Here is a 26880-nt window from a genome sequence, read left to right on the forward strand (position 1 = left end):
AAGAATCCCTTAGAAGAAATGGAGTAGCCCTCATAGTCAACAAAACAGTCTGAAATGTGGTACTTGGGTGCAATCTCAGAAATGACAGAATGATCTTTGTGTGTTTCCAAGACAAACCATTCAATATGACAGCAATCCAGGTCTATGCTCCAACCACTAATATTGAAGAAACTGAAGTTGAATGGTTCTGTGAAGACGTAAAAGACCTTCTAGAACTGAAAAAAAGATGTCCTTTTCATCATGGGGGACTGGAATGCAAAAGTAGCTAGTCAAGAGATACCTGGAATAACAGGCAAGTTTGACTTTGCAGTCCAAAATGAAGCAGAGCAAAGGATAACAGAGTTTTGCCAAGAGAACACACTGGTTATAGCAAACACCCTTTTCCAACAACACGAGACAACTCTACACAAGGACATCACCAGATGGTAAATACCAAAATCATATTGATTATATTCTTTGCAGCTGAAGATGGAGAAACTCTATACAGTCAGCAAAAACAAGACTGGGAACTGACTGTAGCTCAGATCATGAACTCCTTATTGCCAAATTCAGACTTAAATTGAAGAAAGTAGGGAAAACCATTCAGGTATGACCTAAATCAAATCACTTACAATTACACAGTGGAAGTGACAAATAGATTCAAGGGATTAGATCTAATAGACAAAATGCTTGAAGGATGATGGATGGAGGTTCATGACACTGTACAGGAGGCAGTGATCAAGACTATCCCCAAGAAAAAGAAATGCAAAAAGGCAAAATGGTTGTCTGAGAAGGCCTTACAAATAGCTGAGAAAAGAAGAGAAGCTGAAGGAAAAGGAGACAAGGAAAGATACATCCATCTGAATGGAGTTCCAAAGAATAGCAAGGAGAAATAAGAAAGTCTTCCTAAGTGATCAGTGCAAAGAAATAGAGGAATACAATAGAATGGGAAAGACTAGAGATCTATTCAATAAGATTAGAGATACTGAAGGAATATTTCATGCAAAGATGGTCACAAAAAAAGGACAGAAACCATATGGACCTAACAGAAGATATTATGAGGTGGCAAGAATACACAGAAGAACTATAAAAAAAAAAATCTTAATGACCCAGATAACCGTGATGGTGTGATCACTCACCTAGAGCCAGACATCCTGGAGTGTCAAGTTAAGTGGGCCTTAGAAAGCAGCACTATGAACAAAACTAGTGTAGGTGATGGAATTCCAGCTGAGCTATTTCACATCCTAAAAGATGATGCTGTTAAAGTGCTGTACTCAATATGCCAGCAAATTTGGAAAACTCCGCAGTGGCCACAGGACTGGAAAAGGTCCATTTTCATCCCAATCCCAAAGAAAGGCAACACCAAAAAATATTCAAACTACCGCACAATTGCACTCATCTCACAGGCTAGCAAAATAATACTCAACATTTTCCAAGTCAGGCATCAACAGTACATGAACCAATAATTTCCAGATGTTCAAGCTGGTTTTAGAAAAGGCAGAGGAACCAGAGATCAAATTGCCAACATCTGTAGGATCATCGAAAAAGCAAGAGAGTTCCAGAAAAACATCAACCTCTGCTTCATTGACCATGCTAAAGCCTTTGATGGGTGGGTCACAATAATGTGTGGAAAATTCTTCAAGAGATGGGAATACCAGACCACCTGACCTGTCTCCTGAGAAACCTGTATGCAGGTCAAGAAGCAATAGTTAGAACTGGACATGGAAAAACAGACTGGTTCCGAATTGGGAACCCTGCTTATTTAACATATATGCAGAGTACATCATGTGAAATGCAGGGCTGGATGAAGCACAAGCTGGAATCAAGATTGCTGGGAGAAATACCAATAATCTCAGATATGCAGATGACACCACCCTTATGGCAGAAAGCGAAGAAGAACTAAAGAGCCTTTGAGGAAGGTGAAAGAGGAGAGTGAAAAAGCTGACTTAAAACTCAACATTCAAAAAACAAAGATCATTGCATCTGGTCCCATCACGTCATGGAAATAGATGGGGAAACAATGGAAACAGTGACAGACTTTATTTTCTTGGGCTCCAAAATCACTGCAGATGGTGACTGCAGCCATGAAATTAAAAGACATTTGCTCCTTGGAAGAAAAGCTATGATCAACCTAGACCCCATATTGAAAAGCAGAGACACTACTTTGCCAACAAAGGTCCATCTAGTCAGGGCTATTGTTTTTCCGATAGTCATGTATGGATGTGAGAGTTGGACTATAAAGAAAGCTGAGTGCTGAAGAATTGATGCTTTTGAACTGTGGTGTTGGAGAACAGTGGGCTCTTGAGGGTCCCTTGGACTACAAGGATTCCAACCAGTCCATCCTAAAGGAAATCAGCCCTGAATATTCACGGGAAGGACTGATGCTGAAGGTGAAGCGCCAATACTTTGGCCACCTGATGCAAAGAGCTGACTCATTTGAAAAGACCCTGATGCTGGGAAATATTGAAGGCAGAAGGAGAAGGGGACAACAGAGGATGAGATGGCTGGATGGCATCACCCACTCAACGGACATGAGTTTGAGTAGTTCTGGGAGTTGGTGATGGACCAGGAAGCGTGGTGTGCTGCAGTCCATGGGGTGGCAAAGTGTCGGACACGACTGAGCGACTGGCCAACAACAACCTGTAAGTTCCTTCTATTACTAAAGAGTTACTCTTTTTGAGCACCTGCAATATGTTAGGCAGTGTTGGGTAGCTACATCCATTATTTCACTAAATACTCTCAGTAACCCAGGGAGGTTAACATCAAAAGTGGCTACTGTGGTTTCTTTACGTTTCTGGCAAAATGAGTTCTTTAATATTTGATTAATGTCCTAGGCCAACTTTCAATGAATTTGCTTTATCTAGATTGCCAAAGACTTCTCCTTAATAGAATCTCTTAGAGGTTCAGTTGGAAAGTTTCAGTATTATTTCCACAGGGATTATTAGCCATCATTAATATCAGAGATCCTCTCCCTCCCATTCCCTAATTTACAGAGAATTAAAAACCTTTCACCAAGCTCCTCATGTTAGCTGTTCAGCCTCAGTCCTGCTTGGTTGGAGGGATGTGTTTGACTTTGGGTTCTAGTGGGTAGTAGTATTAGTCCAAAGACTAGAACCAAAGTCCTAGGCAATGAATGGATAATAGAAACCATGAGAGTGGATAATCCCCCCAGGGAGAATCAAGCTGTGAACAGACTTTGACAAGTTAAATGGATAATCACAACTCACACTCTGACACGCCAGCTCATACACTCCATCTCTGGACACCATTCTCTGAAAACCTAAAATGGGAGTTGAGTTTCTTAATATGTATCTCCCTGTAGGTCAGCATGGTGATGACAGCCACCTTATCTTGAAGAAAAACTTTGGAGAACATGGCCAGCAGATACTAGGGACTTAATAAGTGAATAACTATTCCTATTTTATAAAGGAAGTTCTGAAAGAAAATTAGCTGGCTTAGTGGTTAAACACTGGACTGGAAGTGTGAACGCATGACAACACAAGACACTTTGAGCAACGCTTCCAAGGCTCTCAGTGCCTCAGAAGAGTCTGGAGGGTCCACATGTGACATTCATTTTTATGAAATAAGTTTTTCTGAAGTATATCTGTGCTTCTGTTAGATTACATTTTCAGCTCTAAACTGAAGAAGTAGAGGAAGATGATAGATATGTATTTATAAATTTATTTTATATCACAGATATGGTTATTAAAAATAGGTAATATAAAATAAAATGGAAACCCTTAGACCAAAGCTGAGTTGTTCTCCACTGCCAACAAGGTCCTAACATAGACCTACAGAGTTTAGCATAGTTACCTGTTTAGAATCTGTTTTTGCTTCTCTCTTAAAGTTCAGAAAGACAAGGAATGCTGAAGTGAGAACTGTGACTAGAGAAGGTATAGAGGCAGAGCTTGACAAAGTTGTACCCAGTTCTTCAATGTGAGTCAGTTAAGGTAGTGAGATGAGGCAGGAGAGACGAGGTGTGACCCTGTGTACAGTGATTGAATCTGCTCATAGTAACCTCTTATAAGACAGGCCTGGAAATTACACATGATCTTTGTTTGGATAAGAAGAATTTTCATGTTCTAGGTTAAAGAACATAGCAATAAGGCCTTTGCCTTTCAGCAAAAATTTCCTTCAAAGAGCCCCACAGTCATCACCACATTCACTTTGTACAGAGCATTCTGGAATGCAGTGATATTCATGCATCAATAAGATATACTCACGTAAGAAGGAATCAGTTCTTCTTTCAAGGCATTCATGGTAGGTATGTATTGGGAATAGTACCTCCACTCTTTTAGGCCACTGGGCATCCAGCTAATGAGTACTTTGAAAGATTAGGATGTTTCATGTGTTAAGACACCAAACAGTGGGATTATTGCATGAATGTTTCACTTATTTGGATGGTTCTGTATCTTGAAGATACACTGTCAACCATCAGTAAATGACACCCTAGTGACTGAGAAGAGTCAATGGGCCTATTGTAAATTTGCCTTGCATTCTTTTCGGCAAAAGGATTTTTCCTTCTCATTGAATACACCTGGACAATCACAAGAGAAAAGCCATACCTGTAGTATTCATCTCCCACAAAGAAAAGGGTCTTCTGTGCATCCTTGAGATAGACCGCGGCATCTATTCGCTGCACATATCTTGGGAACCCAAAGTCATAAATAGTCCGAGGAGGACCTTGCATTTGGAATCCTCTTGTTATCCAATAGTGGGGTCCTGGAACCAGAAATTAAAGTTGACAAAAACTCCGTACTATTTAGTGATGCCCTTCACTCATTAGGATTTCTATGCAGGATTACAAATGGGGCTAGTTTATGGGATATTTGCCATGGCTAAAACCCAGGAGGAGATACAAGTCTCTATTCAGTTCAGTAAAAGACTTAAAACTTGCCCTGGAGGCAGAAATCCCTAGTTATGCCTTATGAAGGCAATAATACTGATACAACTGTGTCTTAAATGTGACACATTCATTTTTTTAAAGATACTTTTCATCTGTATAATCTCATTTCAGTCTTATATATGTGTGAGAGAAAAGGAAGGGGCAAGTGAAACACAAATGCTGATTCTTGCTTAAATTGGCACTAATCTTCCATCCTCAGCCCTTGGCATTAAGAAAATACAATCTAAACTGATAGCTAACATTTGCTGGACAATTTCCATTGGCTAGCTACAGTCACATCTTCAAGGTTGTTATTACAATAACTATTTTGCACAGGAAATGAAGAATGCAGAGCAATTGGATAACTTTCCTAAGGCACTCAAATAGTAAAGGGCTGGAGACAGAGTCCAGGCGTGTCTCTGCTCCCAGATGCTTGTACTGCTTTGCTGAGATTTCCACGCTGACTTTTGCGAATTAGAGGCTCTCAGTAGAGAATACCATGTCACTCAGAGCAGAGGTCTGGGGGGGAGGGGGGTGGCAGGGCGGGGCAGGGAGCAGGTTTCTAGCTTCCCGGACACTTGCTTATCACCGAGCCTCACCGGACTGCATCTTTGGCTCTGGAAGAGTTTGATAGTCACCGTCACTGCTGTCAGCATCACAATACGGTAGAGGGATGTTTCATCCCCAGTCTGAGGAGCAGGAATGGCTGGAACTGCTCTGTGGTCGCTACCAAACACTGATGGTTCTGGGTGCTCCAGACACACCGTGTCCTGTGCCCTGCCACTTCTTTCTTGGCGGGATCTTCAGCGTACCTTTAAAGAAGTAGGCTGTGCCCCTCTCAGCCACTTCGTAAGCTGCATCCACATTGGACATAAGTTGGGGGAAGGAGCTGGTGATGGTGCTGGGCCGGATCCCTGACATCAAGTGAACCTGCCGACGCCAGAAAATCCTATTTGGTGACAGAAAAGCAATAAGATCAGGGTTGACTTAGATCGTCAACTGAACTTGGACTGCAATATATGGCAAACCACACTTTAGAGGCAATTTCTAAATGCCTCTTGCCCATGTCTTGTTTTTAAGTAGAATATATATATTTTGGCTTTAGTAATCCGTTTCTTTTTCCTTTTCATTCTTTTAGCATCTCTGTAATTCTTTTTCCTTCATTTATTTAAGGATGTTCAAAGCATGGAAGGAAATAGCAGGGGTTGACATCAATGATGCATACACTTAAGCTGTGCACCTTCCTATTCCAAGTATCATTTGCTACAGATTTCCCATTCCTCTTCTGATTTTTTTTATTGTGTGTGTGGTTTTTAAAAATTTTTTTAATTTATTTTTTAATTGAAGGATAACTGCTTTACAGAATTTTGTTGGTTTCTGCCAAACATCAACACGAATGAGATCTTTTGAAAATTAAAATCTCATAAAGGTGGCCATTCAGGTGCATTTGATGAGTATGATATAAATGAGCCAAACTTTTGTGGTTTGGAGATGCTAATTACTTCCACTAAAAACAGCAAAAACATTAACAATGATAAATTATGTTGCCTATTTACTTATCTATTGAAAGTGTTTATATCTTAGGACCTAATGACTAGTTCATGCAAATCTGGTACCTATACATTAACTTAAGATTTAGCAGCTTAACCATCCATTTTCCCAATATTATTTACATAAAATTGAGGGCGTATACATGAGGGTACTGGTCTGAAAATTTCAAATGTAAATGTGGTCTATTTTGAATTTTTGAGTTTAAAATCATTCTTATAAAATGTGAATAGTTTACGGACTTAATAGAAGCTAGAATCAACACATAAAATTACTTGTGGACAGGGAACTTAAGGGAAAGTTTTGTCTTTTAACTTTCCATGTGGTAAACTTAGGCACTCCTCAAACAGTCTGTTGAGCTTCAGTTAATTTAACGAATATTTGTGAGCACCTATCAGCAGGCACTGAGTTACACCTTGGGATGAAACACTGAATAAGATTCAGGCTCTGCCTTCAAGAAGCTATCATCTAGTAGTAGAGGCGGATAACTAGTTAGACACTGTGTGTGCTTAGTCGCTTCAGTTGGGTCTGACTCTTTGAGACCCTCATGGACTATAGCCCGCCAGGCTCCTCTGTCCATGGGATTCTCCAGGCAAGAACACTGGAGTGAGTTACCATACCCTCCTCCAGTGGATCTTCCCAACCCAGGGATCGAACCCAGGTCTCTTGCATTGTAGGCAGATTCTTTACCATCTGAGCCACCCAGGAAGTCCAATTAAACATTATAATTGGTGCAATGTAGAGTTAAGTTCATGATGTTCAGGAGCATAGAGTGTACCCCATAAGAGGGATGCTGCATATAGGGGTCTGGTGAGGCTATCTGGGTGAGCTGATGATGAAATCCAAAGAACAGCTCTATTGAGAGAGAGGAATATTTTTTTCTTGTTCCTAAGCAGCATCATGGTGCAGAAGAGAAAGTACATTGTGTTTTAGAAAACTGAAAGCTGTCTTTGCACCTCTAATGCTGACCATTATCTCCAAGCTTATTTCATAATCTCTTAAATGTAAATAATAATACCTGGCCTATCCCATGCAATCACTAAGAGGATCAACTGAGATAAAGCATGTGAAAGTGCATCATAAACTGTAAAGTGCCGCTTGGCTGGATATTGTCCATTTTAAAAATAATTATTTGGGCACCTACCATAGATAATACTCAGTGTGGCAGGAGTCTACTGAGGGTATGCTTCCTCTCCCCAAGCCCTATACATCACGGCCTTATCTAGACTGTAGGTATTTTTGTTGTTGTTGTGTTAGTTAAGTTTTATTGGGGGCAAAATGAGGACTGTAGGCTGGGAGACAGCACCTCAGATGGCTCTGAGAAATTGCTCCAAATATGCAGGGTGAGGGGAGGTCAGTATATATATTTGGTTTTGGTGAAGAGGGAATATATATAATCAAGTACATATTTTTCCAGAAGGTTTCTGCTAGTCTGGTGAAGCTTTCTGCTAGTCACAAGGAACAGTTGTCACCATGAAGGATTTTAGTGCTTTTCTAGATATGAGGAGGTACAGAAATTAGGCTCATAAAATCAGTTCCTAAAAATATCTATCTGAAAACCCATCCTGCCAGCTTTTCCCTGAGCACAGAGTGCCTCATTTTTGCTCTCCACCATGAACATTTTTCGGGGGATGTTGAAAATCAGCAGTTGCCCCAGCTCACGATTTCATTCTTGTAGAGGTAGGTGAAAATTTGTAGCTGACAGGGCCCCCTCATGGTTACACATTTGACCATACTTTGGGAGGCATTTCATGACCGTTTCATCCCATGGAGCAAGGAACTCATTCTTAGGTCTGGCGAGGATTTTGCTGATAGGCCAGTCAGTGTACTGTTACTATCAACAGTAACCAAAGGGCTGGACCAACCTGTCTTACTCAGCCTCTTATAGTCCAGGAAAAATTTCCTCTTGTTTGTATCCTTCCATATCTAGAGTAATTACAATTATCGATTGCATACAGAACTGTGTATTTGATCAACTACTCCAAGTCACCTAGTTATTATTATTTTGCTGGAGATTCAGCCACACATTTGGTAATGCAGGAAACAACAATCTCATAAAATAGGCAAAGTGCAAATAACATAGCTAGCAGTATTATTAAAGTTATATGTAAGAATTAGGTCAAAATCTTCTATTAGGTGTGGGAAGCCCCTGATGGCTCAGCAGTAAAGAATCTGCCTCCAATGCAGGAAACATGGGTTCAGTCCCTGGAGAAGGAAGATCCCCTGGAGAAGGAAATGTCAACCCAGCCAGTATTCTTGCCTGGGAAATCCTATGGACAGAGGAACCTGGCAGCCTACAGTCCATCAGTTCTCAGGAGTTGGACATAGCAACTAAACCACCACCACCATTCCTTTAGGTGTAGCCCAGTGTATTCTCAGGTTGTCTGAATTAGTCTACTTTGTACCAATCTTTATCTTTCAAGGAAATTATATATTTATACTGTATGTATTAACAGATAGAAAACTTAGACCCAGAAAGACTGGGAGGCTCCAATGTCAGTGAGTGGCTAAGGCCAGACAGAGTCAATTAAATTCCAGCTGCCTTGATTTTCATCATATCCCTAATTTCTCTACTTGCTCCTTCTCAGCCTTGTGACCTCTGGTTTTCCTCTGTTTATAACTTGACCGCTTACCCAATGAGATCTGGCCTTTTCTGGAGGCCAGAAGAACTGCTTTCCCCACTTCCTTCTCTTCACCATCCCAGTGTGAGCACTTGTTTGGGTATCCAGAAGAATCAGGTAATAAATATAGAAAAACAGATTAAGTCAAAAGCTCATAGTTTCATCTTTGATAAGGAGGCCAAAAAATGGATTCACTGGGAACCCATGAAGAATCCAAAAAGCATTTTCCAATTAATTCAACTCAATATGTAATTCCAAAACGCTGACTCTACTCAAGTCACTGTGCTACATTTTCTCTAAGGCACAAAGTGTGCCTTTCAGGCAATTAAAATAATGAGCATGAGGAAAGTGGGAAGGAGGAGGAGCAGACACATTGTCTAATAGTCAGGCTCTTTTTGAATCACATCTCTGATGAGGTTAACTTCCAGCTGCTTTCTCTTCTTGGGTACTCTAGAGCTGGGATGGATTTTCTTTCATTTCTCATTTAAAAATCATGTGGGGGTTTTTAAATTCTCATTTAAAAATCAAGGGACTCTAGGCAAATTAAACCAATTCTTTCATTTGAAGTTGCATGTTATTGATGTCCCAGATGACTCAGTGTGAGAGGTAGTAAAGTGCAATGGCTAAGAGTTTAGGCAAACCAAAATGTACTTTTAGAACCATTCACAGGTGGTAGAATCTTATATTACTTACTTGACTTAGGATATTGTGGGTATTGTGAGGATTAAATTGATGTAAAGTATCATTCTAAACCAAGAATAATTTTGTGACATGGAAGACATTTTTTAATGAGTGGTGATAGTTTTGGTTGTCACAACTAGGAGTGGGTAATGCTTTTGGAGTCTAGTGAAAACCAGGGATATCATTTTATTTACCTTTTACAATGCACTGGATAGCCCAGCATGGCATAGATTTGTCTGGCTCAAAATATCAGTAGTGCCAAAGTCAAGAAACCTTGGCTTAAACACTGCTATGACATATTAGAATGTATACATGATAAACACTAATAACTAATAAACACTATGTATATGTGATACTTATGTAAAGTATCACAAATATGAAAAGAATCTTTACTCATTAAAAATTTTATATTAATGAAGAAAAATTATATCTTGTGGGTAATAAAGTGATAAGACACATATTCAGGAGATTTACAAACTTAGACCTATAGATTATAATAATAAATTAAAATTGACAAAAAAAGGTATAACAATTAACCTCCTAATACACCTGTGAATAGATTTAAAGTATAAGGCAAAAAAAGAAAATCTATAAAATTGTTAGAAAAGAAGAACTGATGGGAATGGAAAGATATTCCATGCAAATGGAAATCAAAAGAAAGCTGGAGTAGTCATACTCGTATAAGAAACAATGTTGTTGTTGCTGTTTAGTCACTAAGTCAAGTCCAACTCTTGCAACCTCCTGGACTGTAAACTTCCAGGTTCCTCTGTCCAGTGGATCTTCCAGGCAAGAATACTGAAATGGGTTGCCATTTCCTTCTCCAGGGGATAGTCCTGACCAAGGGATCAAATGCATGCCTCTTCCATTGGCAGGCAGATTCTTTACCTCTTTACTGAGTCACCAAGGAAACCCAAGACAAAATAGACTAGGATAAAGACTATTGGAACACTCTTGCACTGATGGTCAGAATATAAATTGATAAAGTGACTATGGAGAACAGTATGGAGGCTCCTTAAATAACTAAAAATAGAACTACCATATGACCCAGGAATCCCACTACTGGACATAAACCCTGAAAAAGCCATGTTTCAAAAATGCACGTGCACCTCAATGTTCATTGCGGCACTATTTATAATAGCCATGACATGGAAGCAACCTAAATGTCCATCAACAGAGGAGTGGATAAAGAAGATGTGGTACATATATACAATAGAATATTACTTAATCATAAAAAGGAATGAAATTGGGTCATTTGTAGAGATGTGGATGGACCTAGAGGCTGTTATACAGAGTGAAGTAAGTTAGAAAGAGAAAAACAAACATAGTATATTAATGCATATATGTGGAATCTAGAACAATGGCACAGATAATCTTATCTGCATAGTGGAAATAGAAACACAGATGTAGAGAACAAATGTATGCACACTAAGGGGGGAATGAGAGGTGGGATGGATTGGGAGATGGAGATTGACATACATACACTACTATGTATAAAGCAGATAACTAATGAGAACCGACAGTACAGCTCAGTGCCCTGCAGTGACCTAAACGGAGGAAAACCCAAAAAGAAGGGATATATGTATACGCATAACTGATTCACCTTTCTGTGTGGTAGAAACTAACACAACGTCGTAAAGCAACTATAGTCCCATAAAAATTAATTTAAAAAATGATAAAGTGTTACAGGAGACAAAGAAGACACTACATAATGATCAAGGGATCAATCCAAGAAGAAGACAGAGCAATTGCAGATGTGGCACTAGTGGTAAAGAACTCACCTGCCAATGCAAGAGATGTAAGAGATGTGGGTTTGGTCCCTGGGTTGGGAAAAAGACCCTGGAGGAGGGCATGGCAACCCACTCCAGTATTCTTCCTTGGTGAAGCCATGGAAAGAAGAGCCTGGTGGGTTACAGTACATAGGGTTGCAAAGAGTCAGACCTGAATGAAGCGACTTAGGACACATGCACACATGCCCCCGACATAAACTTCCCGGGGGCCCAGAGCAAAGAATCCACCTGCCAAGCAGGAGATTCAGGTTCAACTCCTGGGCCAGGAAGATCCCCTGGAGTGGGAAGTGTCATTCTGCTCCAGTGTTCTTGCCTGGAAAATCCCATGGAGAAAGGAGCCTGGTGGGCTACAGTCCATGGGGTCACAAAAGAGTTGGACATGACTTAGTGACTAAAGAACAACAACGACAACATGGGAGCACCTGTTAACAGACATACAAGGAGACATACAAGGAGATATTGACAGTAACACAATAGTAGTGGGGGCCTTTAGCACCCTTCTTAGGGAAATGGACAGATCATCCAGGCAGAAATCAATAAGGAAACACAAGGCTTAAATGATGAATTAAACCAGATTAACTTAATTGATATTTATAGAACATTCCATCTGAAAGCAGTGGAATATTCATTCTTTTTAAGTGCACATGGAGCATTCTCCAGGATAGATCACATGCTAGGCCACAAAGCAAGCGTCAGTAAACTTATATAGATTGAATCATATAAAGCAGGTCCCCAACCCCCAGGCTGAGGACCAGTACTGGTCTGTGGCCTGTTAGGAAGTGGACCACACAGCAGGAAGTGAGTGGCAGAAAAGTGAGTGAACCTTCATCTGCCATTCCCCATTGCTTTCCATCATTTACATTACCACCTGAACCATGCCCACCCCCCACCTGCCCTGTCCATGGAAAAACTGTCTTCCACAAAACCAGTCCCTGGGGCCAAAAAGGTTGGGGACCACTGATATAAAGCACTTTCTTCATTCACAGTACTATGAGATTAGAAATCAACTACAAGGTTTGTGCAAAAAAGCACAAATAAATCAAGGCTAAACAATATGCTACTAAATAACCAATGGATCACTGAAGCAATCAAAGAGGAAATGAAACAAAATACCTAGAGACAAAAGAAAGTGAAATGCAATGATCCAAACCCCGTGGGATGCAGCAAAAGCAATTCTAAGAGGGAAGTTTATAGTGACACAAGCTTACCCCAGGAAACAAGAAAAACCTCAAATAAACAACTTAACCCTATACCTAAAGCAACTAGAGAAAGAAGGACAAACAAAACCCAAAGTTTGTAGAAGGAAAGAAATCATAAAGATCAGAGCAGAAATATTGAATAAATGAAATGGAGACAAAGAAAACATAGAAAAGATCAATAAAACTAAAAGCTGGTTCTTTGACAAAATAAACACAATTTATAAATCTTTATCTAGACTCATCATGAGAAAAAGGAAGAGGGCCCAAATTAATAAAATTAGATATGAAAAAGGAGAAGTTATAACCAATACCATGGAAATATTAAAGACCATAAAAACTACTACAAGCAATTATATGCTGATAAAATGGACAACCTAGAAGAAATGGACAAATTCTTGGAAAGAAATCTTATAAAGCTTAGAAATCTCATAAAGCTAAACCAGGAAGAAATTTAAAAAATGAATAGATGAATTACAAATACTGAAATTGAATCTGTGATTTAAAAACTCCCAACAAACAAAAGCCCAGCACCAAATGACTTCACAGGCAAATTCTACTGCACATTTAGAGAAGAGTTAACACCTACCTTCTGAAACTCCTCCAAAAAATTGCAGAGGAAGGAACACTCCCAAATTCATTTTATGAGGCAACCATCACCTTGATACCAAAACCAGAAAAAGATAACACAAAAAAAAGACCAGAAATAAACCCATGCACCTATGGTCAATTAATCTATGACAAAGGTGTCAAGAATATACAATGGAGAAAACACAGTTTCTTCAATAAGTGGTGCTGGGAAAACTGGACAGCAATATGTAAAACAATGAAAGTAGAATACTTCTCTAATATCACACACAAGAATAAACTAAAAATGGATTAAAGACCTAACTGTAAGACTAGATACTATAAAATTTGTAGAGGAAAACATAGCTAGAGTATTCTTTGACATAAATTACAGCAATATCTTTTTGAATCCATCTCCTATAGTCATAGAAATAAAAAAGTAAACATATAGGATCTAATTAAACATAAAAGCTTTTGCACAGCAAAGAAAATCATAAAAAAAATAAAAAGAGAACCTACAGAATGGGAGAAAATATTTGCAAAGACAAGCAATCCAACCAAAAAATGGGCAAAGGATCTAAACAGACATTTCTCCAAAGAAGATGTACAGATGGCCAAAAGGCAAACAAAAAATGCTCACCATCTTAATAATATTAGAGAAATGTAAATCAAAACTACAATGAGGTATCACTTCACACCAGTTAGAATGGTCAGTATCAAAATGTCTAAACAATAGAGAGGGTATGGGAAAAAGGGAACCATCCTATACTGTTGCTGGGAATGTATATTGGTACAGTCCCTATGGAGAACAATAAGGAGGTTCCTTAAAAAACTAAAAATAGAGCTATATATAATCCTGCAATTCCACTCCTGGGTGTATATCTGGAGAAAACCACTTTGAAATAATACATGCACTTTGATATTCACTATGGCACTATTTACAAAAGCGAAGACATGGAAGCAACATAAGTATCCATCAACAGATGAATGGTTATGGAAGATGGGATATATATATATGTCTATATCTATATCTATATCTATATATATATATACATACACATATATAGGTATATAATGGAACATTACTCATCCATAAAACAAATGAAATAATGCCATTTGTAGCTACATGGATGAACCTAGAGATTATCATACTAAGTGAAGTAAGCCAGACAGCTAAAGACAAATATCATATGATATAGCTTATATGTGGAATCTTAAAAGACTGATACAAGTGAACTTACACACAAAAAGAATTAGACTCATGGATATAGCAAACAAATTTATGGTTACCAAGGGGAAAGGGAGAGAAGGATAAAATAGGAGTTTTTGATTAACATATACACACTACTATATATAAAATAGATAATCAACAAAGACTTATTGTATAGAGCAGGGAACTATACTCAATATTTTATAAAAATCTATGAGAAAAGAATCTGAAAAAACATATGCATGTATAACTGAATCACACTGCTGTATCCCTTAAACTAACACAACTGTAAATCAACTATGTGTGTTCAGTTGTGTCTGACTCTTTGCAATGCTATGGACTGCAACCCACCAGGCTCCTCTGGCTATGCGATTTTCCTGGCAAGAATACTGCGTTGCCATCTCCTGGCCCAGGGTATCTTCTTAATTCAGGGAAAGAACCCACGTCTCCTGCTTCTCCTGCATTGCAGGTAGATTCTTTTCTACTGAGCCACCAGGGAAACCCACTGTACTTCAATTAAAAAGAAAAAAAAAAGAACAATTGCAGGATATTTTGAAAATGGTAGTGAAATAAACAGCTCATATTAATAGTCTGTAATCTGATCTTAGGTAAGGAGGGCAAAACAATGGAGTCTATTGATATTAAAGACTTGCTGATAGATATTTAACTGCATTGTTTAGCCAGGAACCAAAGCTGTATCTGGAACATAGTTAGGCTCAATAAATATTTGTTGACTAGATAGATAGATGTCATGGTTGTGTAGAACTTATCTAATCATCAGTTTTCATACTCTCTTTACTAAAGAACAGCATTAAGTCATCAGGTTTGAGCAGAAGTCACCGGTAACATTCCTGATGCTCGCTGCCAGTCCTGTGAGCTCCCTGCGGCAGGGTTGTGTATTATTCATCTATGTATTCTCGGGATTAGCAAGTCCTGGCACATCTGGGGCTTAACTGAAGTCTGTTAAACTTTTTATCTTTTTTTGTTGTTGTTGCACCCCACTGTCTTCATTCCCCACCTGCTTGACTGATCCTCTTGGTCTTTCCTTTTTAGGAGACACGGTTACCTCTTTGCTGACTGTAATTCAGCAAGAGTGGCTAGGTCCTTTCATTTTCCACTCTCTTCACCCCTGACTTTCCTTGACTCTTCTCTTCTCTGTCACTCTGTGCCCTAGTTTCAGGAGAAGGGAGTGTCTTTCTTCTTTCAGTCTTTTGATGCTGGGTTGAATTGATGCTTCTCTTCCCTGACAATGGGCACTGTGGTGCAGTGAAAGAAGCAATGGGTGCTTGAGACCTTATTTTGTTATCGGATGTGTGACCTTGTATGAGTCACTTAATTTTTCTGAGGCTAAATTTCTTCTTGTCAAATAAGAATGAAAATAATAATAATAACTGCTAACATTTCAAAGGATCAATAGAGACAATGCATATGAAAGTGTTTTATAAACTCTGGACTGCTACACTCTTACAATTGTTTGTAAATACTTTAAAAAGACATGTTTTCACCCTACAAATTTATTAATTATGTAAAACTTAGAGTTTATCAATAGAACTAAATTTTCTTGTAAATTTTCCTCATTAATATAAAATTTTGTCAGTGGAAACTTTGAAATACAAACAGTCACATCATTGGTCAAGAAGGCATTCATTTGCGGGGAGCTCGCTAACCAGGGCTGTTTATATCAGGAGGTTTAAGAGGCCAAGAATCACGACATGCATCATCCATCTCACTGAAACCAAGAAAAACAGAGCTTATAAAATTAAAATCCTACATGTAGATAGTGGTTAAAACAGTGAAAACTATTCATTGTGTCCTTAAATTAAGTGTATATATTCATCTTTGGAGCCTGTGGAGATCCATATTTTAAGCCACAACCTATGAAGATGTAAAGAACCTTGGCCTTAGTCAGAAGGAGGGGTTTCAGAAGAAACGACAGTGAATCAGCAGTCTTTGTACACCTTCTGCCTCTTTGTCTGAGTTCATAATAGATAAAAGAGAATCAATCTAAGTAAATACAATGCCATGTGTTGACTTTCAGTGATGCAACCTTATAGCCAGAAAAGAAATATCCTCAGGGAGACTGAAGGAGGAAGACTTCTTTTTTAGTTGTGCACGCTTTCCTCAAGCCCATGAAAATCTGGAAAATGCTAGGTTCCAATGGACTCACCTATTAATAATAGGAGAGGGTACTGATTTTATTGTCTTTCCTTCTGATAGAGCTTTGCATTTCTTTCTCTGCAACGGCTCCTTTTTATGCCTTCAAATGTTCCCAGGTATTTCTTAAACTGAAAAATCCTCATTTGACTCTGCTGCCTCTTCCAGTCATTGTCTTAACTCCTTGTTATTAATAAGATTTTCAAATGAATGATTTGAAAATGAGTGATCTATACCATCACTCTTTGTGCATGTACGCTAAGTCGCTTCAGTTGTGTCTGACTCTTTGTGACCCTAGGGACTGTAGCACTCCAGGCTCCTCTGACCATAGGATTCTCCAGGCAAGAATACTGGAGTGGGTTGCCAGGCCCTCCTCCAGGGAGTCTTCCTGACCCAGGGATCAAACCCTCATCTCTTATGCCTCTTGCACTGTCAGGGGTGTTCTTTACTACTAGTGCCACCTGGGAAGCCCACCATTACCCTTTGCCTTTTCATTCCTCAGGATCTGGGTTCATTCCTTGTTGTTGTTTAGTCCCTAGGTTGTGTCTGACTCTTTTCGACTCCATGGACTGTAGCCTTCCAGGTTTCTCTGTCCAAGGGATTTCCTCCGGCCAAAATAATGGAGTGGGTTTCCATTTCCTTCTCCAAGGGATCCTTCCCATGCAGGGATCGAACCCGCATCTCCTGCATTAGCAGGCAGGTTCTTTACCACTGAGCCACCAGGGAAGCCCCAACTGTGCTGCTAAAACTATAATCCTTCATCATCCTGGACTGAAGTCCTGTTCTTCAGTTTTCGGACCTCAGCAGCATTGTCCACTACTGATCACTTAAAAAAAAAGACAATCCTCTTTTCCCTGATTTATCTGGGGTTCCATTATAAAGATTCCGTCTCTGACGTCAAGTAGACCTAGGTTAAAACTCTAGCTGGGAAAAAGAGTGTGGATTAAAGGAGCAGATATCTACAAAATGCTTAGGATAACATTGCACATCATAAAGGATCATGAAGTGTCAGATTTTATAATTAATAATATTGTAAGAGTTTATCTAAAATTGAATTTTTCTTGATGCATCTAAATCTTTTTGATTTTCTTATCTAAGTGAGTGATGCTGCTATCTTCGACTCTCCTTTTCCATTGTTCTCATTAAATCAGTGTCAAGGCCCTGCTGGTGACTTTTTCAAGATGCCTCTCACATTTGTCCTTCTCTTCAGTCCCTACATGCCTGACCCTGAAACATACTTTTCTTTCCATTACTATATAGGGTACATGACATCTTTCAGAATGTGACAATCAGTCAATCAGTCAGGGATTTACAGATGTTTTAAAATAAAGAACTCTATTTTGAGAATAAAACAGCACATGCAGAAGCCTAGCAGACATTTTTGGGGACCTAGACACTCAAGAACCTCCTCCTCCCTGTGGCTCTTCACCCAACCTGCAGGCCCAGGGCCCAGGGACACAGGAGCCACCCCAAAGTGCTTTTCTCACTCATGCAAATGCATTCCAGTCAGAAGGCATTCATTCATTCAAGTCAAAATCCAGCATTCTCTTCACAGTTCCACTGCACAGCTATCAGTTTTTCTACATGAGTGATAGGAGACCCTGAGCTGGGTGTCAGCAGACTCCAAAATGAAGGATTTGGACATGATCAACTTTATACCTATTCTACATGTGAAATGTGAATTATTCTTCTGAGATCTGAAGCTGATAGACATATTCTTGATCTTATCATTAAAACTGCATCACGTAATAGAAGGCATACAAATATCATTTGGGTATGACTGTTGTTCCATTCATTTCAAGGAAATCTGAGATAACCTTAATATTTTGTAATTTATTATAAAGAGTAAATCTGTGTGAATTACATGTGTGTGTGTGTGTGTGTGTGTGTGTGTATGTGTGTGTGTGTAGCTGAAGTTTCTCTTCAAACAGAACATTTGAATGTACCCATATCCATTTATACACTGTGGAGAAAATGTAGCAGTCTCACAGTGACTTTAAAAGGCACTGCATTCCATCACTCTTTGGAAACAAACTGTGCGGTTTTTACATCCACAGCCTGAAATGTCTCATCAACAGATTATTGTTAGTGATGGGGAATTCCAGGCTGGCGGGTGGGAGAGACCAGGCTGGGAATGCTTTCATATGGCCCCCAGGATGCCATGATGGCTGTGGCTGAAAGAAGTCTTTGTTCTTTGTCCAGGTTTAGCAAGCCCTTGGGGACTTTTGGTGCCGGCCGGTAGGGGATCGGAGCCAGGCGAGTCCAGCTCTGCACGGCACCTAGGAGGCAGCAGGGCGGGGCGCTCAGGAGCAGAGCCCCTGGCACAGGACTGTGGGTGTGGGCCCCAGCTTCAAACGTGACCAGCCCTGTGAGCGTGAGCAAGCTGTCCATCTTTTCTATGTCTAATTCATACCTTACAGGGCTGTGTAAGGAGTTGATAACAAAATGCTTAGCACCGAGTACTGAACACATGGAAGTCACGACAAATATCAGGCAACACCTGATTTTGCAAAGGAGGAAGAGAGGTTCAAGGTCCCATGGCGGGTTAGTGGCAGCTCCAGTGCTGGCTCCCTGTCCTCCTTCTAGCTCTTCCTAGGTCTTTGGAATTACCTGCCTTTACCATAATAGCTCCTCAGATCCTGAGCGGAAGAAGATGAGGAGGTGATGGCTGAGCAGATATAAGTTAATCAGCCATCTTTCTTCCCTGCTTACTCCCTTCTAAATGCCCCTTATATCTATGCTTCTCTTTCTATTCTCTTACCACCGTCCGTATTTACATTTCATTTACATTCGGTATTTCATCAAAGGATATATTATCTCCCATTAGTTGCTAACAATTGCTGAATGCTCATAGTTTGATAAATAGAAGTTTAAAAAGTGTTTCTTTTAGTTTTTAAAGAAAATACGATTGTGTGAAAGGGCTGTCTTTGACTTCACTGTCCCTTTGCCGCTGTCACGACCACTGATAATACAAAAAGAAGAAGCTCCTTGCTGCACTGGGGCATGAGTGCTACACCCACTCATCAGGACAGCACAGAGTCTGACAAGCTCATTCCCTCAGATGGAGCCGACGCTACCTTGCATGGTGTCTGGGGCTCTCCTGCTCTGCACCTTGCCTATCACTCCTGGCTCAATGTCTACTGATTCCACTTTGGCTTACTTTTTGGTAATAAATAATAAAAACAAAGTAAATAATCAGCAAGTTTTAGGAAAAAAAAATCAATCGAAACAGGTAACAATTAAAAATACCTCTGGTTGTTTCCAAGTCTTAATCCACTGTACATATTTTTGATTCCCCTTCCTAAATATAGTAACTGCCTTTTATTAAGCCCTCACAAGTTTGACACATGACTTGCCCAGTGTCACCTGATCAGTAGGAAGCATAACCAGAATTCAAACCAAGTTAGCCTAAGGCTAAAGCCTAGATTTCTGGGTTTCCCTTTTACTTGCTTTGAAAAGTAGACGCCCATCCATTGTTGAAGATTTAGTTCAGCTGTTTCTAACTTTTTAAAAAGTGGAAACAATCCAGACGTTCATTAGTTTGGGACTGGTTAAATAAGTAGGGATAAGTAAATAAGTAAAGATCTGTACACTGGGATAATATACACATATATTAAATAAAGATGAAAATTAAAGTTCACTGACATGGAAAAAATGAGAGATAATTGAGTGAAAAAGTTGGTAAATCAGCACATCCAGCACATGACAAAGTCTTACTTTTGTGGATATCCCTGTCTCCCTCCCATATTTATGATAAATCTCTACTCAGAGAAGAAGTCTGGAAGGATATTCAATAACATGTTTAACAATATGATTACTCTGTGTTATGGACTGTGTCCTCCCATAATTCATCATAACCCCCAGTGTGATGGGACCAGTGGAGGTGATTAGGGCTTGACAAGGTCATGAGGGTGGGGCTGACGGAATTAGTGTGTTTTTAAAGAGACAGAGCCCTTTCTCTGTCTGACTAAATACACCCACAGCACACAGCGAGATGGCAGTGCGCTTTGGATCTTTCTTTCCTTCATTTTGAGGTGTGCAAAAGCCAGGGGCCTGTTGATCTGTCTTTGCAGCCCCAGTTGCTGTGACGGGGTTAGCACCCTGCATGAGTTCAACACACACGTTTCCAATGAAGAAAAAGAATAAGTCATGTCACACATGCTTATGCCTGGGCTACCTCTGCCTATTCTGATGTGGTTGAGTTCTGTCCCCAGTAAAGGTAGGAGTGGGGGTGACAGTTGGGAGGTTTCTTTTTGTCCAAGGAGAGAAGTGACTACAGAGGAACTGGTAGCCATGTTCCCAGAGATAGCACCGTGGGAGGGGAATAGGAACAATGCAACTTTAATTCACGAGCTTTCCAACAAATCTTCATGCTTAACATTAGTCACTGTCCGCTTCTACTCATGGGACTTCCAGCTGTGGCTGGCGAGTCCCTCCAGCTTGGCCTCGTCCACCACTTCCCTTAGCCTCACTCAAGCACAATGGTTGGAGCTTTCATTAATTTGTTTTTACCAGTGGTAGAAAAGAATAAAACTATCCAAAACACTGACATCTGTTCAGGTGTTATTACCCACACCAACTATTCTCGTGAAGCAGATTTCTCTCTTCTCTACTTCAAGCCATTTAGGCCTAGTAATAGTTATTATTGGTATTAGTCAACCATACTTAGCATTCTTCCATGTCTGCACACCTGCATTTTAAAAATCCATATTATTTGTACGCTCTGGGTCTATTCTTCATAGCTATAAACAAGACACCTTTCAAATGGGCAGCTTATGTAAAGTTTTATTCTTTATTTCAACCTCATTTACTATCAGAAGCCTACAGCTCACAGATAGGCCTTCCCTTAAAGGATTTTTTTCCAAAGATTGAATTATCAAAATTGCTAACACATTGTATACTAATGCCTGCACCTGATTAATAAGACTCACTGCCACTTTTTTAGCAGCTGCCCAAAGTATTCAAATTATTTTTCTTCGTGTGTCTAGGAGAACCTCGTTTTTTGACTCTAATTTTGATAAATGAAAATAATCCTCTCCTAATTGATTCTATTAAACATCTTTTAATCAGAAGCATTTTCCGACAAGATTACTCCAACAACTATTGATATATAACTCTTCCCTACTACCTAAAATGAGCAGCTTTGCAGTAACTCTCTCAGGTTTTATTCCAGTACTTGAATTTAACTTTCTAACGCAAAACCTAAAAATTAATTCCCCTTTAAGTGTTAGTCACTCAGTCATATATGATTCTTTGGGACCCCCCCAGACAGTAGACCACCAGGCTTCTTTGTCCATGGGATTCTCCAAGCAAGAATACTGGAGTGGGTTGCCAGTTCCTTCTCCAGGGGATCTTCCTGACCCAGGGATCAAATCCAGATTGCCTGCATTGTAGGTTTCTTTACCAACTGAGTCCCCAGGGAAGCACCTGTATGAATTTTCCAACCTCTTCAGATTTTTCCAGTTATCACTCACTGCCTATCACCATCCATCCACCTTTCAGCAAGCCAAAAGTCAGCATCATTATTATTACACTTAATTTGGGTAGAAAAATGTATTACCAAAGCCTACTTCCTATCTTCAAATAAAAGCTTCCACATTAATTTCAAAACAAAAAGTTTTAATTTTCTTCTTTTCCTTTATTACACTAATATTAAACTTATGTCTACTTAATTTCCATGATTATCTCCATAACAAAAATACTAAAAAGTAAAGATCAACCACCAACCACCACTAATCATAGCTATATCTGCATTTACTCCTATAGTATCTTCACTAAAAATCCAGCATCTCCAGTATCATAAATTACTCAGTCTCCAATGCCATTAAAGTCAAAAAGCAATGCCATCACATTGTTTTTTATAACTCACAGAACTACTGAAACTTCAATTAATAAGCCCAAAAGAAACATTCCTAAAATGACAATAATAGAAACACAAACCTCAGGGTATTCTTTTAGTAGCTATAGCTGCAGTATAACAAGAAGTCACTGACATTCCCTCTCTTTCTGTGCTTTCTGACAACTGGCGGTTGAAAAGTCAAGAGGCCTTGAGAAACAGGGGTTTAGGAAGAATACTAAGTTTAGAACTCTCCACCCATCTATCTATGCACCTGATTATCCATCCGTGAATCCATCCACCCATGCAACAACCTATCTGTCCATCTTTCCATCTATCCAACCCTCTTTAACAAATATTTATTGAGAATATACTATGGGTTCTCAGTAGGGATACAGAGATGAATAAAGTAGAAATCAGATAAATCTGGGCTTATGTCATAACTCAGTCACTTAATACAACTGTGTTACCTTGTAAAATTTTGTGTTCTCTTGAGCTTCTGTCCTCATCTGTAAATTTGGGATTCTAACACTGCTTCACAGTGAAAAGGATTAGAAGAAATACTGGACTTATACAGAAAACAGCCCAGTGGCAAGAGCATCGTAGGTGCCCCACAAACAGTAGTTTTGGCGATTCTGTGTCTCCCCAAAGACTCCTGCCTCCCATCCGACTGTCACACAGGACAGCACTTCGGCAAGATCGTCACCCACGGCAGCAACAAGGTCGTCTCCAACGACGTGTGCCTGGGCACGCGGCTGAGGCCTGGTGAGAGCCGGGGGCACGTGTCAGGCTTACCGGTCCCTGAAGAGCAGGAGCTCCTTCCCCAGCATCGTCACAGCATCGAAGGATAAGTTGGAGTCACAGAGGTCGGGGATGGACGGATTATGAGGGGGGCCGTGGGGCGCGGTGGGCTTCCCTGGGAATGCTCTCCGAGGTCCTAGGATTCAAAGTGACTTGGTCAAAATGGTACCAGGAATGCAGTCTGTACACTTCTGCTCCAGGGACCCACTTCCATTGTATGTTACAAGGTCAATGACATGAGGACCTGGGTTTGAATCCTGGCTTCATTAGTTGCTCACTCCCACGATGGCGGTTCAGTCGCTAAGTCGTGTCTGACTGTGGCAACCCCATGGACTGTAGCCTGCTAGGCGAATTGGTCCATGGGATTCTCCAGGCAAGAATACTGGAGTGGGTTGCCACTTCCTTCTCCAATGCATGCACGCACACTACGTCGCTTCAGCCGTGTCCAGCTCTATGTGACCCTATGGACAGCAGCCCACCAGGCTCCTCTGTGCATGGGATTCTCTAGGCAAGAATACTGGAGTGGGTTGCCATTTCATTCTCCAGGGGATCTTCCCAACCCAGGAGTCAAACCCAGGTCACCTGCATTGCAGGCAGATTCTTTACCAACTGAGCTACGAGGGAGGACTTGTGTGATTCAGATGAATAATTTAATCTCTCTAAGCTTCCGTTTCCTCATAGTAAAATGGGGGAAGGCAATAAAGGTACCTATCTCAGAAGGTTTCTGTGAGAATTAAATAATGCCTTAAAAGCACTTAGTGGGGTGTTTGACACATAACAAAATTTCCAAAAAATGGCTGCTATTATTTTATTATTAAGCAAATTTCTTTGATAGCTATGGGTGTTTCAGATTAGGAATCTATTTTGAAAATTTCCTTTGTGTTTTTTTTGTTTGTTTGTTATTAAGTACTCTTATTTTCAATAAGATTATATCTTTCTTGTGTGTTTTCTTCTTATTTTTGAACAGCTTCTGGGTATCCTGCCCTGTGCATAAGCCTTTTCTTACGTGTCCAGGAGAGGCTGAGCAAATTCTTGGGGCCCTGAAGTGCCATGGAAGTGTCTACCATTTAATGGCATCTACTGGTAGATCCTCTTGGAAGAAGTACCACGGAAGTGTTTACCATTTAAAGGCACCTTCTGGTAGATCCTCTTGGAACACAGGACCTGGCCCTTGGGGGAAATGCTGTTGAGTTTTCCTGAGACAGTCCTCAGGAACAGTCTGCCAACTACAGAGGAGTGAGCTGGGGCTGCCTAGGTCACTGGTCCTGGCAGCTCCCTCTGCTGAATCGAGTCTTGTTACCATAGCTGGGGATCAGGGAAGGAGTGAGGCCAGGGGGTGAGGTGGGTAAGACCCGGGTGGAGAAAGGTCAGCAATAGGATGAAGATCAGAGGTTGGGGTGAGGCTTTGGGAAAAGATCAGAAAGTGGAAACTGGTCAGATCAGAAACACACTGCCGTGTTTTGAACACTTACTCATCCTCCAAGCACTCTGCTGAAGCTCAGGGTGGTAAGGTGGTTAGCAGTAGGTGAGGCTTGTGCTTCTCGGTGATATAAAACCATGTTTATGTACTTTGTTCACTTGCAGAAAAATGGCCTTGTCAAAACATAAACTTCATCTCTTGGCTGAGGAACAGTGACTGTCAGAATGGCGGTGACGCTCCAGGGCACAAAGACCCATGAAGGGTAGGCACAGATCTGGAGTGGGTTCTTCTTGGGGGTCACAGGAGAAGACCACAACTACCCACTCCGGTGTTCTCATCTGGAGAATTCTGTGGACAGAGGCCACAGTCCATGGGGTCACAAAGAGTCGCACATGACTTAGTGACTGAGCACGCATTCCTTGATGGCCATAGGAAGGGTTTTGCACTGGAGCCCTAGCTTGTTATATGGAGAGATATGCAGGTTTGTTTTTTTTTTTTCCTGTCACTCAAGAGAGAAGCAGAACTGGCATAGACCCCCCTCTGAAGGGATATACCTGGCTGAACACTTCTTGGGATGAAATTTGTCTTTTATGTGCCTCAGGTGAGATCTGACTGCAGCTGTGTGTACCTACGTCTACAATAGACGGACAGGCCAGATGCAGGAAGGCAGGAGGAGCTGGGTTCTGTAGGCCCTTCTCTAGGCTGAGAGAGAAAAAAGTGCCTACAAGTAAAAGCTGAATGAGCAGGTTCTGAGGCTTACAGGAAAGACAGCGTCCTAGATTTTTCAGCTTTTTACCCATCAAACAAACAAAATGTCAAGGTCTAGTGATGTTTCAAGATTTCTTCTCATGGATTAATGGACTTGTCTTTATGTTCAGGAAAATGGGATATAAAGTTCCTAATAATCCTTTATCACCTTTAAAAGAATGGTAACATTTCAGATAATTTTGGATATTTTGGGATAGTTACTGTCTTTGAGCCTCAGCTTTCTCAACTATAAAAGGCACAAAACATTTTACATCCCTCAGGGTGGTGATGAGGATGGTATGTGATGACTCCTGTGAACATGATTTGTAAACTGCAGATCGGCTATATGACTCAATGGCACAGTTATTGCCATCATTATTACTATTTTTAGGAAGATAAGGTCCATTCTCTTCTCCAGAGGATCTTCCTGATCCAGGGCTCAAAACTGGATCTCCCGCAGATTCTTTATTGTCTGAGCCGCCAGGGAAGTCCTGAGACAAAGTCACGTATTTGCAAATGAATAAGCACTATATATATGAGCTGTAAAAAAAATCCATCCTCTTCCAACATCTAACCCCTGATCAACACTCAAAATACACACAAATGATTGTATTTTCTACGGCCATTGAGGGACCAATATGCTCGGAGGAAAGATGTAAAATTTAAATATTCATCTTACAAAAGAAAGCAATACTCATATATGGGAAGTAAGTTCTTCCTAAGAGGGGATATTTGGGGCTGTGGTTTCTAGCTTAATTTTCACCTATGCAGGTTAATGTCTGGCAGAGTACACTTTGCTCTGAGACCAAATGCCTGTCACTTTCAGGGTCTGTAGTCAAAGAAGTGTATCAGTTGTACCGTACAGTGCCTGGATCCCCTTCACGTCATCCTTGGGGAGATGGAACCCATAGGGATTCTGATACTTATAAGTTGGGTACATCAGTGCTGACGGGTCTGTGGAATGGGCCAGGCCCAGTGCATGGCCAAACTCATGAGCAGCAACGGTGAATAAATTGAAACCTAGATGATGTGAGAGAGGAAAAGACAGCATCAACACAGAGTTTTATTTTCACTATTTCCTGTCTTCACAGGAGAATTTATGCCAAATCAGTTTGTTCATTTTCTTTTCAGAACTGGGTTATTATAATGTTGGCAGGGTGTTCTGGCACTTAGCTTTGCTGACTTTAGCCTAGTTCTTCCCCCCTTGGCTAGGAGGGGCTTGGGGTAGGGGACGATGGAAACGTAAATCCATGCATTTTGTTCATGGTCAGTGGTGCTCCGTAAAGAAGGACTTCAGCACTAACAGTGGCAGTAACACCGAGATTTAGTCCGTGCATGCTTCACTGGTTCCCTGTCTGCTCTCTGTTATCCACCCATGTTTCACACTGGAGGTTTCCAGATGACATGCATGATGTTCTAGAAATTTTAACCCATCCCCATTGCATCTC

At 40.4% G+C, this 26880-nt stretch overlaps 1 protein-coding gene across 1 annotated transcript in view; it reads right to left on the reverse strand.

Moving 5' to 3' along the window:
* The window catches only part of MMP20 (matrix metallopeptidase 20), a 57203-nt gene that overhangs the window by 15646 nt on the left and 14677 nt on the right, over positions 1 to 26880 (reverse strand). Inside the window, exons 5-8 of the mRNA XM_020883416.2 lie at positions 26291 to 26452; positions 23260 to 23401; positions 5677 to 5813; positions 4545 to 4701 (exon numbers count right to left, since the gene is read on the reverse strand). Coding sequence (XP_020739075.1) covers positions 4545 to 4701; positions 5677 to 5813; positions 23260 to 23401; positions 26291 to 26452 — 598 coding nt within the window. The remainder of the gene's footprint in view (positions 1 to 4544; positions 4702 to 5676; positions 5814 to 23259; positions 23402 to 26290; positions 26453 to 26880) is intronic.

This window comes from Odocoileus virginianus, chromosome 10 (assembly GCF_023699985.2).
Source record: "Odocoileus virginianus isolate 20LAN1187 ecotype Illinois chromosome 10, Ovbor_1.2, whole genome shotgun sequence".
Classification (NCBI taxonomy): Eukaryota; Metazoa; Chordata; class Mammalia; order Artiodactyla; family Cervidae; genus Odocoileus; species Odocoileus virginianus.